General features: G+C 49.2%; 1 protein-coding gene across 6 annotated transcripts in view; it reads left to right on the top strand.

Annotated features, from left to right (window-relative positions):
• The window catches only part of KIAA0586 (KIAA0586 ortholog), a 299,701-nt gene that overhangs the window by 149,287 nt on the left and 134,470 nt on the right, over window positions 1-15,944 (top strand). For all 6 annotated transcript variants that reach the window (XM_029598209.1, XM_029598205.1, XM_029598206.1 and 3 more), the window contains 2 exons: window positions 8,699-8,843; window positions 14,725-14,956. In XM_029598209.1, the coding sequence (XP_029454069.1) occupies window positions 8,699-8,843; window positions 14,725-14,956 (377 nt within the window). The remainder of the gene's footprint in view (window positions 1-8,698; window positions 8,844-14,724; window positions 14,957-15,944) is intronic.

The following is a 15,944-nucleotide window of genomic DNA, read 5'->3' as shown; positions in this document are numbered from 1 at the left end:
GAGGTCCTGAGGGGACTACCCTCCCCCGGTTGAGGCCGCTGCCAGGGTCGAGGACCCGGCTGGTCTAGTGGCAGCGTCAGGGGTGACACTGGGGAGCCCGGTTCACTCACCCCTGCAGGACTAGGGCTCCAGGACCCGGGACAGCGGCCAGCGTCAGCGTTTGAAAAAAAAAAAAATTGTTTCTGTTTGATTTTGTTGCGGCCGGCTTTCCGTTGCTTAGGCGTCACTGCTCCTTCGTTTTTCACGCAGGGGGGCGCCGCTGGCAGGGGGAAGGTCGCCGAATTTGTTTTTATTAATTTTGACGCGCGCCTCAGTTTTTTTTCTTCCCGCGGTCGCCGGCAGGCCGCGCGGTTCTCCCTGCAAGGCCTGCGGATCGGCGCGCGCGTGTGTTTGTCCCGGGAGGGCCTCTGCTCGGCCTGCATCCCGGGCGGTGAAGGAACGTCCGGGGCATCGCGAGGGGCTCGGGCCCGGAGCGCGTGTTCGCCGCCGCGAGGGGTAGGCCAATTAGATAGGCCTCAGGACATGTTCCCGCTCAGCGCGGGAGTGGCGGCCATTTTGGCCACCGGCAGGGAATTCACGCGGACCGCGGCGGGCGATTCCGCTCTACCTCCCGTGTTAGTCCCACAGCGGGGCGCAGCGGGAGGGGTCGTCGCGGAGGGGCTTCGGCCCCGGGGGGATTCCGGGGCCGATTCGTCTGACTCGGGTTCGTTTTTGCAGGATTTTCACGGTTTTGCTGCGCAAGGTACTTAAATACAAGCGTAGCACGCGCTCCCGAGGGGGGGGCTCTGAGGAGGGCTTCCACCAGGCCCCACCAAGTAAGCACAAGGCGAAAAAGACCGCGGTGCGCGCCCGGGAGCCCTCACGAGGGAAACAGCGGCCCCGGGGCGTACCTCAGGAGTCAGATTCCGAAGATTCCTCCACGGTGGATACTGCTGATCCCGAAGAGCCCCCGAGGGGGGCCGAGGCGACGGGGGCGGATGACGCCGCCCAGCCCGTCGTGGGGAAAAGGCACACAGGCTGCGGACGGGGATGACCCCAAGGTAATCCGCCTGTTCTGCAGAGAGGAGCTATCGCCACTCATCCCGGCCATCCTCCAGGAGCTGGGGATAGAGGCTCCACCCGTGGTGGTCCGCCAGGAGGCCAATATGGATCCAGTTCTGCTAGGTCTCACGGGACCGGCGGTGGTTTTTCCTTTTCATTTTTTCTTCGGATATATTTTTCCGGGAGTGGGATACCCCGTAGTTAGGGTTGAAAGTCAGCAAAGCCATGGATAAGCTCTACCCGCTCCCGGAGGAGGCGCTGGAGCTTCTTCTACTTCCAAAGGTGGATTCAGCGGTCTCCGCGGTGACGAAAAGGTCCACTATCCCGGTCACGGGGGCGGCGGCCCTTCGGGATATACAATACAGGAAGCTAGAGGTGCAGCTCAAGAAGATATTTGAGGTATCCGCCCTAGCGGGCCGCAATCTGCACTAACTTCGCCATGCGAGCTATTTTACGCTGGGCCCAGGTCCTTCAGGCGAATGCGGGCCTCTCTGCAGAAGAGACGTCTCAGGCTGATAGATGGGAGGCGGCAATAGGTTATGGAGCTGACGCCCTCCACGACCTTCTGCGCACCTCGGCTAGGTCCCTGGTGGCTGCAGTTTCGGCGCGCCGTCTCCTGTGGCTGCGCAACTGTGCGGCGGATGGCTCTTCCAAGGCCCATCTGGGTTCGTTACCTTTCAAGGGGAAGTTGTTGTTCGGTAAGGAGTTGGATAATTTGATGATTTCTCTGGGAGAGAACAGGACATTCAAGCTGCCCGAGGATAGGACCAGAGCGCGGTCCTCTTTTCCGGCCAGGTCCCGGTTTCGGGGGCCCAGGAAATCGCGCCCTCACAGATCCGACGGACCTTCGTATAGGCATCTCCTTCCCGGAACACTCAGTGACAGCAGTCCTTTCGTGGGAAACGTTACGGGAGGCAAGCCGGAGCCCTGTTGGGTGCGGGGTCCAAGCCCTCCCAATGAAGTCCGGCCGGTAATGGACCAAGGTGATGTCGGATCAGTGGATCCTCAACGTGATAAGACGCGGCTACGAGTTAGATTTTGCTCGCATCCCAGCGGACAACTTCCTGGTCTCGCCTTGCAAGGCCTCCGGGAAGAGGGCAGCGGTGTTGGACACCATCCGTCGGCTGGAAAGCTGGGGGGCCATATCCCCCGTCCCTGTCGATCAGCGCGGCACGGGCCGTTACTCCATTTACTTCGTGGTTCCCAAGAAGGACGGCTCTTCAAGGCCAATTCTGGACCTGACAGGAGTAAACAGATGTCTTCGAGTTCCCCACTTCAAAATGGAAACGATTCGGTCAGTTATCGCTTCGGTGCGTCCGGGCGAATTTCTGGCTTCCCTGGATCTCACGGAGGCGTACCTTCACGTGGGCATTCAGCCATCGTGCCAGCAGTTTTCTGAGGTTCTACCAGTTTCGGGCGCTCCCATTTGGCCTTGCAACGGCGCCTCGGACATTCACAAAAGTGATGATGGTAGTGGCGGCGCAGCTGCGACGAGAAGGTCTCCTGGTTCATCCTTACCTAGACGATTGGCTGATTCGGGCGAAGTCCGAGAGTCAGGGTCGACGGGCGGTGGACAGGGTCCTCCAGCTCTTGCAGCCCCTGGGCTGGGTGGTCGATTGCCACAAGGGTCATTTGGACCCCACTCAGTCCTTGGCATATCTGGGGGCCTTATTCGACACGGATCGGGGCAAAGTAGTCCTCTCTCAAGTTCGGATTCGCAAGCTGCAATCTCAGGTGAGGCGTCTGTTGTCTCTTCGCCGTCCGCGAGTCTGCGATTACCTGACTGTGTTGGGGTCTATGGCTTCAACGCTCACGTTGGTACCCTGGGCGTTCGCTCACCTGCACGGTCCAGTCTTCTTTGGTGGCTGGATCCAAGTCATCTGTTCTGTGGCGTCTCCCTTCTCATTCCAGAATGGACGGTGGTGACCACGGATGCCAGTCTCCCCGGCTGGGGAGCAGTTTGCCTAGGGAAGTCGGTACAAGGCTTTTGGTCAGAATCACATGCTCAGTGGTCCATCAACCGCCTCGAGACCAGAGCGGTCCGTCTGGCTCTCCAAGCCTTCCTACCATTGGTGCGGGGACAGGCGGTCCGGGTACTGTCGGACAACGCCACCACCGTGGCCTACATCAATCGTCAAGGCGAGACGAGAAGTCCGCTGGTGGCGGAAGAGGTGCACATGTTGATGGCCTGGTCGGAACAACATCTCAGCAGCATAGCAGCGTCTCACATTGCCGGGGTCGACAACATACAGGCGGATTTTCTCAGCAGGCATCGTCTAGATCCCGGAGAGTGGGAATTGGCGGACGAAGCGTTTCTCCTCATCTGCAGGACGTGGGGAGTTCCCCACATGGATCTGATGGCCCCGTGGCACAACGCGAAGGCTCCGCATTTTTTACAGTCGGCGTCGAGAGAGGGGAGCAGAGGGCGTCGATGCGTTGGTGCTTCCTTGGCCGACGGATGTGCTGCTGTACGTGTTTCCCCCATGGCCAATGATCGGCAAGATTCTGCGGCGCATAGAATTGCACCCGTCCAACGTGGTCGTGGTGGCACCGGAGTGGCCACGCCGTCCATGGTTCGCAGACCTCATTCAGTTGTCGGTGGCGGCTCCCCTTCGTCTTCAGGGATTCGCGGGGCTGCTTCATCAGGGCCCCGTCTGTTTGGAGGATGCGGATCACTTCTGTCTCTCGGCATGACTTTTGAGAGGACTCGGTTGAAGAGAAAAGGTTACTCAGATGCGGTTATTGCTACGCTACTGAGATCCCGGAAGCAGTCTATGTCCCTGGCCTATGTCAGGGTATGGGTAGTTTTTGAGGATTGGTGTGTGACGCGAGGTTTGGATCTCCCTACCGTTGCGGTCCCTGATATTCTGGCTTTCCTCCAGGCGGGACTGGCCAGAGGATTGGTGTGCAGTTCCCTACGGGTCCAAGTGGCGGCACTTGGTTGTTTGCGGGGGAAGTTCGGTGGATCCTCCCTGGCTCTTCACCCAGATATAGCCCGTTCCCTGAAGGGGGCTAAACATCTCCGTCCTCCTTTGCGTCCTCCCTGTCCGGCTTGGAATCTCAATTTGGGTTCTTTCGGCCTTATGTTCGGCACAGTTTGAGCCTTTGCAGCGCTCTACTGTCAAAGATCTCACGTTAAAGACCGTGTTTTCTGGTGGCGATTTCTTCGGCTCGCCGTATCTCGGAATTGCGGGCATTGTCCTGTAGGGAGCCGTTCTTGCGAATTTTCGACACAGGCGTTTCCTTGCGGTCTGTCCCTTTCTTTCTTCCTAGGGTCGTCCCGGCTTTCATTGGAACCAATCCGTTGAACTTCCCGCTTTCGCGGTTGGGGAGTCGTCGGATCCGAAATCGAGGGATTTACGGAAGCTGGATGTGCGGAGGGCCCTCCTTCGCTATCTGGAGGTCACTAATCCTTTTCGGGTAGCGGATCCTCTGTTTGTCCTCCTTTCCGGCCCCAGGAAGGGTGCTGCAGCGTCTCGTACGACGAGCGCTCGTTGGCTTAAAGAGGCCATAGGCTCAGCGTACATGATACGGGGACAGCCTCCGCAGGTGGTTCTTCGGGCTCATTCGACAAGGTCTCACGCTGCGTCTTGGGCGGAGGCTTCTCAGGTGTCGCCTCAAGAGTTTTGTAGGGCGGCTACCTGGAAGTCATTGCATACCTTCGTCCGACATTACCGTCTGGATGTTCAGGCCGCTGAGGCCGGAGGTTTTGGGGAGAGGGTACTCCGAGCGGGACTCTCTGCTTCCCACCCTCGGTAAGTTGGCTCTGGTACATCCCAGGTGTCCTGGACTGATCCTGGTACGTACAGGGAAAGGAAAATTAGTTTCTTACATAGAAACATAGAAATGACGGCAGAAGAAGACCAAACGGCCCATCCAGTCTGGCCAGCAAGCTTCACATTTTTTTCTCATACTTATCTGTTTCTCTTAGCTCTTTGGTTCTATTTCCCTTCCACCCCCACCATTAATGTAGAGAGCAGTGATGAGGCTGCAACCAAGTGAAATATCAAGCTTGATTAGTTATGGGTAGTAGGGGAAGTAACCGCCGCAATAAGCAAGCTACACCCATGCTTATTTGTTTTACCCAGACTGTGTTATTCAGCCCTTATTGGTTGTTTTTCTTCTCCCCTGCCGTTGAAGCAGGGAGCTATGCTGGATATGCGTGTAGTATCAGTTTTTCTTCTCCCCTGCCGTTGAAGCAGAGAGCTATGCTGGATATGCGTGAAGTATCAGTTTTTCTTCTCCCCTGCCGTTGAAGCAGGATATGCATTGAAAGTGAAGTATCAGGCTTTTTGGTTTGGGGTAGTAACCGCCATAACAAGCCAGCTACTCCCCACTTTGTGAGTGGTTACCTGATAATTTTCGTTCCTGTAGTACCAAGGATCAGTCCAGGATCCCGCCCGCAGTACTACGCTAAAGTAACGGAGAGTCCGCTCATCGCTCTTTCTGTACGCTCACTGCTTGTTCGCTCTCCCGGTTGGGGAGTCTGGTTCCTACAGGAGTTGGAATTGTTTCTGGTTAATTAGCAAGTTTTGTTAGTTAGCTATGGTTGCCTACTTGGGTTTCTACTTTGACATTACGTATGACTGAGGGGCTGTGACTGGCACAGGGGCATATATGGCTCCGCCCACAAGTTTTAGTCTGTCTCCATCTACTGGTGCGGAGTCACAACCCAGGTGTCCTGGACTGATCCTTGGTACTACAGGAACGAAAATTATCAGGTAAGAAACTAATTTTCCTATTCAGAAGAAGACAGAAGAATTTAGTTTCTACACAGCCTTCAGATACTCCCAGGGGGGTTGGCAGGTCCTGAGGGAGCAAGGGGTTGAGGACCTCCTTGTCGGCTCTGCCCCCCCCCTAGGTTTTGGGGTGATACCGGGGAGCCCGGCTCAGTCACCCTCTGAGGCAGAGGACCCAGGAAGACATCAAACAGATAAAAAAAAATAAAAATTTCAGCTTTGTTTTTCCTGTTATAGAGGCAGAGTGCCTCGCTGTGCCGGCTCTCCCTCCATTATGGGGGTGCGCTGGGGGAGGGCTTGTTACCTGGTCGGCGTTCTTTTACTTTTAGTGCGGCTGCCGTTTATTTTCTTCATGCCATGGCGAGCGGCCTGCAAGGTGTGTGGAGACGAATGTGTGTCTCCAGAGATGGCCTTTACTCCGCCTGCCTCCCCAGGGGGGAGGGAATGTTGGCAGCCGCCAGCAACGGCGTTTCTAAGCTGTGCTGCGAGCCGGGGAGACTCGGACGGCTGCAGCAGGACACCACAGATCCATTCCCGCTCAGCGCGGGAATGGAAGCCATTTTATAATCTTTTCACGCGGCTGAGCTAGCCGCGGTGGGGGAGGGCAATTTCCCCCCACCTTTATTGCCGCATTTTCAGGCCCCTGAGGGGGGCGAGCAGGCAGAGAATTCTGTTGATGAGGAGGGGCAGGGCCCTGAGGGGGATTCTGACTCCTCCTCTTACTCATTTTCTTCGGATTTTATTATGCTCCTGCACAAAGCATTTAAATCCCACAAAGCTGCCAAGAGAGGAGGCAGCAACTGCCTCACTGGTCTCAGGGGCTCATCTCGGGCTCATGGTCCAAAGTGGCCTCGGCTTCCAGAGAAAGGGGGGATATTCCGGTACCACAGTCCCTCCGTCGTTCCACGCCTTCCCGTCCGGCGGGCAATGTGTCCTCGTTGGATTCTGACCCGGAGGACCTGAATTTAGGGGACAAGCCCCCACTGGGGGTGGATCCTGACAGCAACTTGGACCAGGTCAAGCCACGGGGCATGGAGGAAGATGACCCTAAGGTGGTCTGTCTCTTTAGAAGAGATGAGTTGGACCCGCTCATCTCTGCTGTTTTGGAAGAATTGGATATTGAGATACCTAAGGAAGATTCTCGATTGGGGAAAATTGACCCGGTCATGGTGGGTCTCAGGGGGCCGACAAGGTCTTTTCCCTTTCATTTGTCCGTCACCGATTTACTGTTCCGTGAATGGGACCCTCCAGAGTTGGGGCTGAAAGTCAGCAAAGCAATGGATAAACTGTATCCCCTGCCCGAGGAGGCTCTTGATCTGTTGAAGTGCCTAAGGTGGATGCAGCGGTGTCTGCTGTAACCAAAAAGACCACTATCCCGGTGACAGGAGCAACGGCACTTTGAGACCTTCAGGACCGTAAGCTTGAGGTGCAGCTCAAGCACATATTTGAAGTTTTTGCGCTGGGGGTCTGAGCTGCTATGTGCAGCAGCTTTTCTTTATGTGCGGGGCTTCGTTGATTCCAACATCTGCAGAACATTACTTCTCTTTCTCAGGAGCAGACCATTCAGGCAGGACACTCAGAAGCTGCGGTGGCATACAGCGTGGATACCTTGTATGACCTGCTCCGTACCTCAGCCCGGTTCATGGTGGTGGCTGTCTTGGCCCGCCAGCCTACTCTGGTTGAGGAACTGGTCGGCCGATGTCTCCTCTAAAGCTCAGTTGGGATCTTTGCCGTTTAAAGGCAGATTACTGTTCGAAAAGAACTGGAAGATATGATCCAATCCTTGGGAGAGAACAAGGTCCACCGCCTGCCTGAGGATAAGCCTAGACCAAAGGGTACTTTCCCTTCCCGGACTTGTTTCAGAGGGAATCGTAGATTCTGAGCTTCTCGTTCGTTGGGTTCCTCCTCCAGACAGGCTACAGGCAGGCAGCCCTCATGATCTCAGTCCTTTCATGGCCATAGATTCAGAAGATCCAGGGCCCCTCAATCCACAGGAGGGGTCAAACCCTCTCAATGAAATGCGGCTGGTCCATTCCTCTGTTCCGCTTGTAGGAGGCAGACTTTCTCAGTTATACGAGGAATGGGCCAAGTTAACGTCAGATCAGTGGGTCCTCACAGTGATAAGACAAAGCTACGCTTTAGATTTTGCTCAGCGCCTTCGGGTCCGCTTCCTAATCTCCCCTTGTTCGTACGAAGAGAAACGCCAGGCGGTCCAGGACACACTACGATGCCTTATCGATCTGGGAGCAATTGTTCCAGTTCCTCCCGTGGGACGACGAAAGGGCCGTTATGAGATGAAGAGAATTAGATTTTGAAGAAACTGGAACATGATGTAGTGATTATAGCAGATATAAATTTATGCAAAGATGAACAGGCGGTGTACATAGACGGATGATCCCTGAAAATACACGAATTAGTGAAGAATTATTTGGATAATAATGTCTATAGTTCCCTGAAGAAGCCCTTGGATGAGAGGGTGAAACAGAGAATTTTGTCAGATATATAAATAAAGGGTGCACAATGGATGTATAAATGAAGGGAGGAGTACGAGGACATTTGGATGTATATTGAAGGGAATGATATTAAGTGGATTTTATGAGAGTTGATGTGGATATATAATATAGGTCAAGTACATGTATATTTATGATGTTTATTAATCATTGATCATATGTAGCAAAAAGTATTATGTGATAACAGGGATATTTGTATCTGACTTAATATATTTTTAATGTGTGTGAATGTATGATGTATGAGTGTGATAGTTTTTTTATTTGTATAGATAGGATTTTTGTATTTCATTAAAAAATAACATTGAACTATATTTAAGATTGTATTTTCTCAGTCTACCTTTAGTCATTTAATATGTGATCTTCAGTGATTTTAGCCATTTAAGGTCTGTTTCTGTTACTTTCTTTCAGGCCACTGTCATCCATACTCCAGTGGCCACCCCTCCATCCACACCTCCTCACTCTCCTTTGAAAGAACCAGCCTTGGTAAAAACTCCAGTGCTATCTCCCCAGAATTCTGAGCCAGAATCTGATGGGTTGGAGCAAAGATCCCCAGGTAACAACCTTGAGCATCTATGGCAAAGGACATTGTATGGTAGTTTATCGTTGATAAACAGGGTTGAATTATCCATAAAATGTGGATGACGTAATCCAGTGGCACTGAACAGATCTCCCTCTCATAGCTATTGGAGCTTTTTGTTCTACTAAGCATGTGCGGGAATTCCCACTCAGATGTTGCTGTGTGAGCCCCTTTAGTCTTTTCTTCATCTGAGCATAGATATGTACCTTCATCTTTGTTTTTGCTGAAAAATTCTTCAGAGGGGACTGCTGAGGCCTTGGCCTCAGCAGTCCCCAAACAGCACTTTTCAGTGCTACGTTTCTTAAAAAAAAAAAAAAGTTTTGTATTTTTTTTTTTGTCATAATGTCTATTAAAAAGAAAGGCCAATAAGTGGGTTTAAAAACTATTTATGACAGGAAAAATTCTATTACAGATGGACATTAACTCTGCTACTTCTATCTGGGTCCAGACCATGACCAAGCCACTTGTTATAATTGTGGATGGAAGTCTCCACAAACACAAAGAGCCAAGGCCTGGAAAATGAAGGAATTGCATAAGCTACAGTCTGTCCTCTTCCTGAAGTGCAGCCTCATCTGCCTCACCGGGAGTAGAGTTGAGCACTAGCTCCTCTAAAATATCCTCCCTCCCTTGCCAGAACCCTCGAAGTCGAGTAAACATAGCTGCTATGTGTCAAAGAAAGGGAGGCGGCACTCAGTGGAATCGCTGGAGCAATGAGTATCGAAAATACAGAGGCTCAAGTGTATCGGCACCATCTAAGGGCAAGGCTGCATCAGCACTATTGATGGAAAAGTCACCGGCACAACCTGCGTATAAGTCCTCAAGGTGTCGAGTCTCTGAACATTGATCTTCAACACTTTTGCCATTGGAAGAAGATAAGAAATTGCCATGCTGGGTCAGACCAAGGGTCGATCAAGCCCAGCATCCTGTTTACAACAGAGGCCAATCCAGGCCATAAGAACCTGACAAGTACCCAAACACCAAGAAGATCCCATGCTACTGATGCAGTTAATAGCAGTGGCTATTACATAAATAACTTGATTAATAGTAGTAAAAGTAACTTACACACGGTCACAAACAGTAGTAGTGGGATTTGAACCTTAATACCTTGGTTCTCAGCCTGATTCACTAATTACTAGCTACTCCTTCACTCTTCTCCCTTGAGCTAGTCATCCATGCTACCTCAGCTAGTCATCCATGCTGCCTATACTATCATTCTGCAAATATTCCTATGCAGCTATATGCTGGTCAAGGAGTGGAAGGGGCCAGGATCCCCCTTCCTCCACCGATTACTAGAATACTCTCACCTACAAAATTACTATCACAGAGTCTGCATCTAGAAACATTAGATCCTATTGAAAATAAGAGGCATCAGATTCTATCCTGGTGCATCTTATTTCTAATTGGCCTCCAGTTCATATTTTGTAAAGTCTAGAAGATTTACAAGATTCCATGCTAGTATTTGAAAAAGATATTCCACAAGTCACACCAGGACAGAGGGCATATCTGCCACTTGACCAAGTAGTGGAGCTGGTAAAAGATTTCTTACCTCATTAGTGGCTAGGGATAAAGAGGGTACCATATAACTTTCGTTTCCAGGATTTTATCTTTACTGCTACAAAAAGGAGTCCCAGTATCCCCAATTCACGTGTATTCTCCATCAGATTGCCCTCAAAGTGCTTCTAGCCCATTGTATTCGCATGCAGTATACTCTAGCCATTCTGAGGATGTCCATTAGTACACTTCTCCAAGGTGACAAGGACCACTCCTCAGTCATCAGCTTCATCAATGGAGACCTGAATCAGTGTTCTGTACTCCTAAGCTCCAATGAAGGGTCAATGGGAATTTCCTCTGATCTCCATCCAGAACTTCTGAAAACTTGTCTTCCCACGAAGACCTTTCCTTCTCCAGGTTTCTGGACAAATTAGGAGAAGCCCTTGGAGTAAATGTACTTAAGGACAAAGATCCTTGTGAAGGCATCTTGGGCCACCTCCAGATTCTGGAAGCTCTAGCACACCCAGAAACTATTGTGGTCCATCATATCCTGCAAGATTTACTAATGAGACTGTGGGAAAATCCCATTTCTTGTGCCCCAGAAGCAAGGAAACTTGACATCAAATACAGAGTTCAAAAATCCCCCAGTTTTGGAATAGTACAATTAGCACAATCAGTAATGTGGCATTAGCTCTTCAAAGAGCAAAGAAAACAAGAATATATTCAAATATGCCTCCAGGGAAAGATCCAAGACTACTGGACAATTTTTGCAAAAAGATGATTCAAAGCTCTATGCTTAATGAATAGATCACTGCTCATCAGTTCTACATGGTTCAGTACTTACACGATTGTATGCAAAAACTAAAGTCATTTCTTCCAGCCGGTGATGGCGAAATCACATACCCTCAACCACTATTGGATGCCGAAGAGTATGCTGTCGTCTTAGATCTGTCTGAGGAGTTCAATATCACCTCACGTTCTTCGTCAAACTCCATTGCAGTTCACTATATGGCTGGGTTGAGAGCCAATACCCTAAGTGAGGATGTCCAAGAGAAGTTGGTAGACATGCCCTACCTAGGTGATAACCTCTTCAGAGAAAAGATCAGAGAAACAATGGCTCAAATAAAGGAATGCACTTTGTGGTGCAGCCCCCTCCAGAGAACCAGAACAGTAGCCTTATGCAAGGCGTACCTTCTATTTATGTTCCTCGAACCTTTTCCAGAAGAAAGCAAACTGTAGAAATAGAGGTCACGATATGAAACTTCAAGGGAAATGACTCAGAACCAATGTCAGGAAAAACTTCTTCACAGAGAGAGCGGTGTATGCTTGAAATGCCTTTCCGGAAGAGGTGATGAAGACAAAAGCAGTAAACAAATAAAAAAAGGCATGGGATAAACACTGTGGATACCTAAAGGCTCAAGCTGGAAATTTAAGAAAAGGGTGTATGGGAGGGTAACCAGCATAGAGCAGGAAGGTATGGGGTTTACTACCCTTAACCAATTAACTTAAATGACTTTAACCCAACTGCAGCATCACTTTCTGCTTTGGTGGGGGGGGGGGGAGGGGGATTGAATTCAGACAATAATCAATGCTGGGCTCTGTCTTATGGTCCAGGGTACTGGTACGCAGACATTAGAGAAAAAGCTCAAGATTACTTCTATGGCCAAGTCCAAAAGCAAGGCATATTCAAACAGCAGCATTAAATGAATTATCAGGAATGCTGCTCACCCTGTAAAAATGTTGCTAGTAGTTAATTTTGTTATGGGTTTGGCTGTTGCTTGGTTTTGATTTTTAATATTACTACCCTTAACATAAGGCTTGGGGGTAACTCGCAAGGAGCAGCAGTTACTAACATAAGCTTGCTTGGCAGACTGAATGAACTATTTGGTCTTTTCTGCCATCATTACTATGTTACAATGTAAAAGACCATATTTCCAGAGATGCCCCTTCTGGCAATTCCAGCAATACTGAATACTGTCCTTACTTCCCTAACAGCAATTTCTGATTCCATGCTCAGCAGCATGAAAGCTGTAGACTAAAAGCATCACAACAGATCTAGTCCAAGCCTGGGCCAAGTTTTTGACCAGCTTTTGGACCCAGCAACCATTGTCTCCAGTAGGGGTGAGAATCCATTACTACCTGGAAGAATGGTGCAAGATCAGTGAAGATTGCCGAGTTCTCAAGATTGTGGAGTCTTGCTACTTCTTGCCTTTCTCCTGGCTTCCCATGCTTCATTGCTGCTTCGCCTTCAATCTGATTCTATCTCACTCAATGCAGCTCTGCCTGGAGATACTCCTCAAACAGTGAGTGATAGGAATAGAACCCCTGGCCATAGAGATGGGGAGGAGCTGGCTCTATTTCCTCATTCCCAAGAAATATGGGTGACTGATGCCAATCCTGGATTTAAGAAGGCTAAACAAGCGCATGCTCCGGAGAAATTCAAAATGAGCTCCCTCCACACAATTCTCCCCTTCATCCAGAAGGGGGAATGGATGTGCACTCATCTAAAGATGCTTATGCTCATATTCTCGTTCACTCCCTACATTGGCAATACTGTGCTTTATAGTGAATTCTTCTCACTATCAGTACAAAGTGCTTGCCTTTAGCCTCTCAGCCATACCAAGGGTCTTCATCAAATGCCTAGCATATCTACGCTGCCAGAGTATCCAGGTTTTCCCATACCTGGACAACTGGCTTATGATAGCAAATTCCAAAGAGAATGTTCTACCCTCCCTGGAGAATCAATACATTTTCTATAATCACTTGGCTTCCTCATGAATTTAAAAAAAAATATTCTGATTCCTTCCCAGAAAATCAGATTCATTGGGTTGTGGATAGATTCTCTGCAGGAGAGAGCTTTCCTTCATTCTGATTGAGTGCAAATTCTCCAGACTCTGGCTCATAGATTGCTGAACACAGATTGATCAACTACCAGAGAAGTGCTGCTGGTTCTTGGTCACATGGTGGCAGCAGTCTATACAATATTGCCAACCCACCTGCACATACAACTCTTACAGTGGGCCTTCATTTCCAGTAGGACCACTTAACTCAAACCTTTAACAACCATAGTGGAGACTTATCAGAAATGAAACTAGAACTGAGCTGGTGGCCGAGCTCCTTCATTCTAGAAGAAGGAGCACCACTGCGACTATCTCCTCACCAAGTAACCTTAGCAACAGATGCCTCCACAAAGATTTGGGGGGCCCATTCAGGCCCTTTACAAACTCAAAGGGCATGGTAATTCCAGGAGAAACAAGTTTAGATCAATTTCTTAAAAGTTGAGAGCTACAAAGTATGCTCTAACACTTTCACTTGCTACCTTCAAAGAGAGTATTCTCATTCAAACAGACAGATTGTCATGTTCTACATGAATAAAAAAATGAGGCATGGGATCTTAGACTCTGTGCCAAGAACAATGGAAGTAGGCAAGCACATATCAAGCTATTCTGCAAGTGATCTACCTTCCAGGAATTTCTAACACATTGCCTGGTTGTTTTGTGCACCCTTGGGTTGTTTGTGGTTATACTATGTTCAGGGGATTCAAATCTTTCAGGTTCGATGTTTCCCCTCATTTAGGCAATTGTTGGGATGGTTGTTCTCTTAATTTGGCTTTGGTACAGGTCACTACTGAGGGATTGCAGGTGGCAATCTCGATTATGTAGCAGTGCCTCAAAGTATTTGGTTCTCTGCCTCCATCTGCTGGTAGGGATGCAAAACCCACTTGTCTGGACTGATCTGTGGTACTTCAGGAACAAAAGTTAACGGGTAAGAACCAATTTTCCTTTACTCTGAAACTATTTGCAGGAGTCCCTTTGGTTTGGATCTGTCTGGTGTATGTGAATACATCTCATCTGCCACCATTAATTTGGTCAGGGAACAATTTTTGGAAGGATTGCCTGTGGGTAAACAGATGTTTAGCTGCAGAAACACGCCTTCTAAAAATTGGCCCTCCTTTCCCTCACAGTACAAGGAAGAGGGGCAGCTCCATGGCTGTCCCAGCAAAGTATGCTTTGGGAGTTTGTTTAGCTTCTCAGCTGGGAGTTTACACTTGCAGATGCAGTGGATTCTTATGTATGCATGGTCCTGGCCAGGCAAGAATTTTTCAAAGAGAAACTCCTCAGAGGGTTTCCCTTTGAAAATGAACTTGCAGGCCCATGGGTATTAAGTAATCAGGGACCTGCAAGCACTGCGGGCAAAGTGAAAATTACCCCAATTAGACAAATGTTTTTTAAAGTTTGCTAATTGTTCATGCTGAAAAAATGAAACCTATACCACAGGCAAATTTGATGTGAAAACAAAATAACTTGTCTTACATTCAGGTTATTTTCTGTTTTCTTCACATTGTAATTATTTTACCGTCTCTAAGCTGAAGGATCTAAGATTCCAGAAGCTACAAGTCCTGTTGTCACACCTGCACCTACACCTGTGGCGACACCACCTCGAGTAACTACACCAACGCCCCCTGTGTCTGAGCACGTCTCCGATGACGCATACACGCCAAGCCCAGAGCGTCCCAACCCATGGGGAGATGCAGAACTGCCTCTGGAGGAAGAAAATCCCACTTCTGCAAGAGAGGACGAGCCCCTCCCAAGAGCTGTGTGAGTCTCATGCAGGAAAAGTCTCCTAATCATCTCCTCACTCAGACAATGCTAGTGAAAATAATGTGGAGAAACGCCATTGCAATGAATCTAAACCAAATCATCATGTGGTATAGGGATCTCAAACTCATGTCATCGAGGGGCTAGACTTTCTATTAATCTACTTGAAGCAGACCAAATGGGGAGTCCTCCTCAGAGCTCTGATTGACGAGAAGGGTTGAAGGGGACATTAGGTGCCAGCCAAAATATTTTAGGAGCCAGAGGAAAGCACACGTTGGCCCCGCTTTGCCCCGTTAGAATTCTATTTTGAGTTGTACTGATTTTGATACTCCTGCTTTAGTATATTGCCAGTATACATGCAGTCACCTCCAAGACAGATGGTTATAGAAAACCATACTGAGCTACAGGGAGAGAGAGGGGCTTGGCCCAGGTTGCACAATGATGTAAGAGATTTGAACTTTGGGGCTCAGCAGTTCTTCTGCCTCATGGTTTAATGCTCTTATTTGCTGTCCCCACCCCTTCTGTTTCTGGATGGCTGGATGAGTATTGCAAAGTTATTTCTCTTCTGTATGTCAACGTGGTTTGTAATGCACATATTAAGGGGATCATTTTTTAACAGCCAGCATGAGAAAGTCGGTAAATATGCACATCAGTTACCCCTATTTTCAAAGTGAACTTGCGCGTGTATATTCACTTTGAAAATTATCCCACCAAACTACCTGCACACAATTATATCTGCTAATTTGTGCGCAGGAAACCTTCCAGGAAATGTACGCACATGCTTTTGAAAATCCAAAAGTATGCGTGCGAGTCCAAATCCCCTCCCCACCTCTGACCTGGGAAAAGCCTCCTCTCAGTCTAGATAAACTTAAGTGCATACAGGTTATACATGTACATGTTCGCCTGCAGATTGGGAAGGCATTTTTATAACCAGCCATTTACATGGACAAAGCAATGTATTACCCTTGGAAATGCCTTTGAAAATTAC

The sequence above is a fragment of the Rhinatrema bivittatum genome, chromosome 4, assembly GCF_901001135.1.
Source record: "Rhinatrema bivittatum chromosome 4, aRhiBiv1.1, whole genome shotgun sequence".
In the NCBI taxonomy this organism is placed as follows: domain Eukaryota; kingdom Metazoa; phylum Chordata; class Amphibia; order Gymnophiona; family Rhinatrematidae; genus Rhinatrema; species Rhinatrema bivittatum.
Note: the sequence above shows the minus strand (reverse complement) of the source record. Positions and strands in the feature narration are given on the sequence as shown.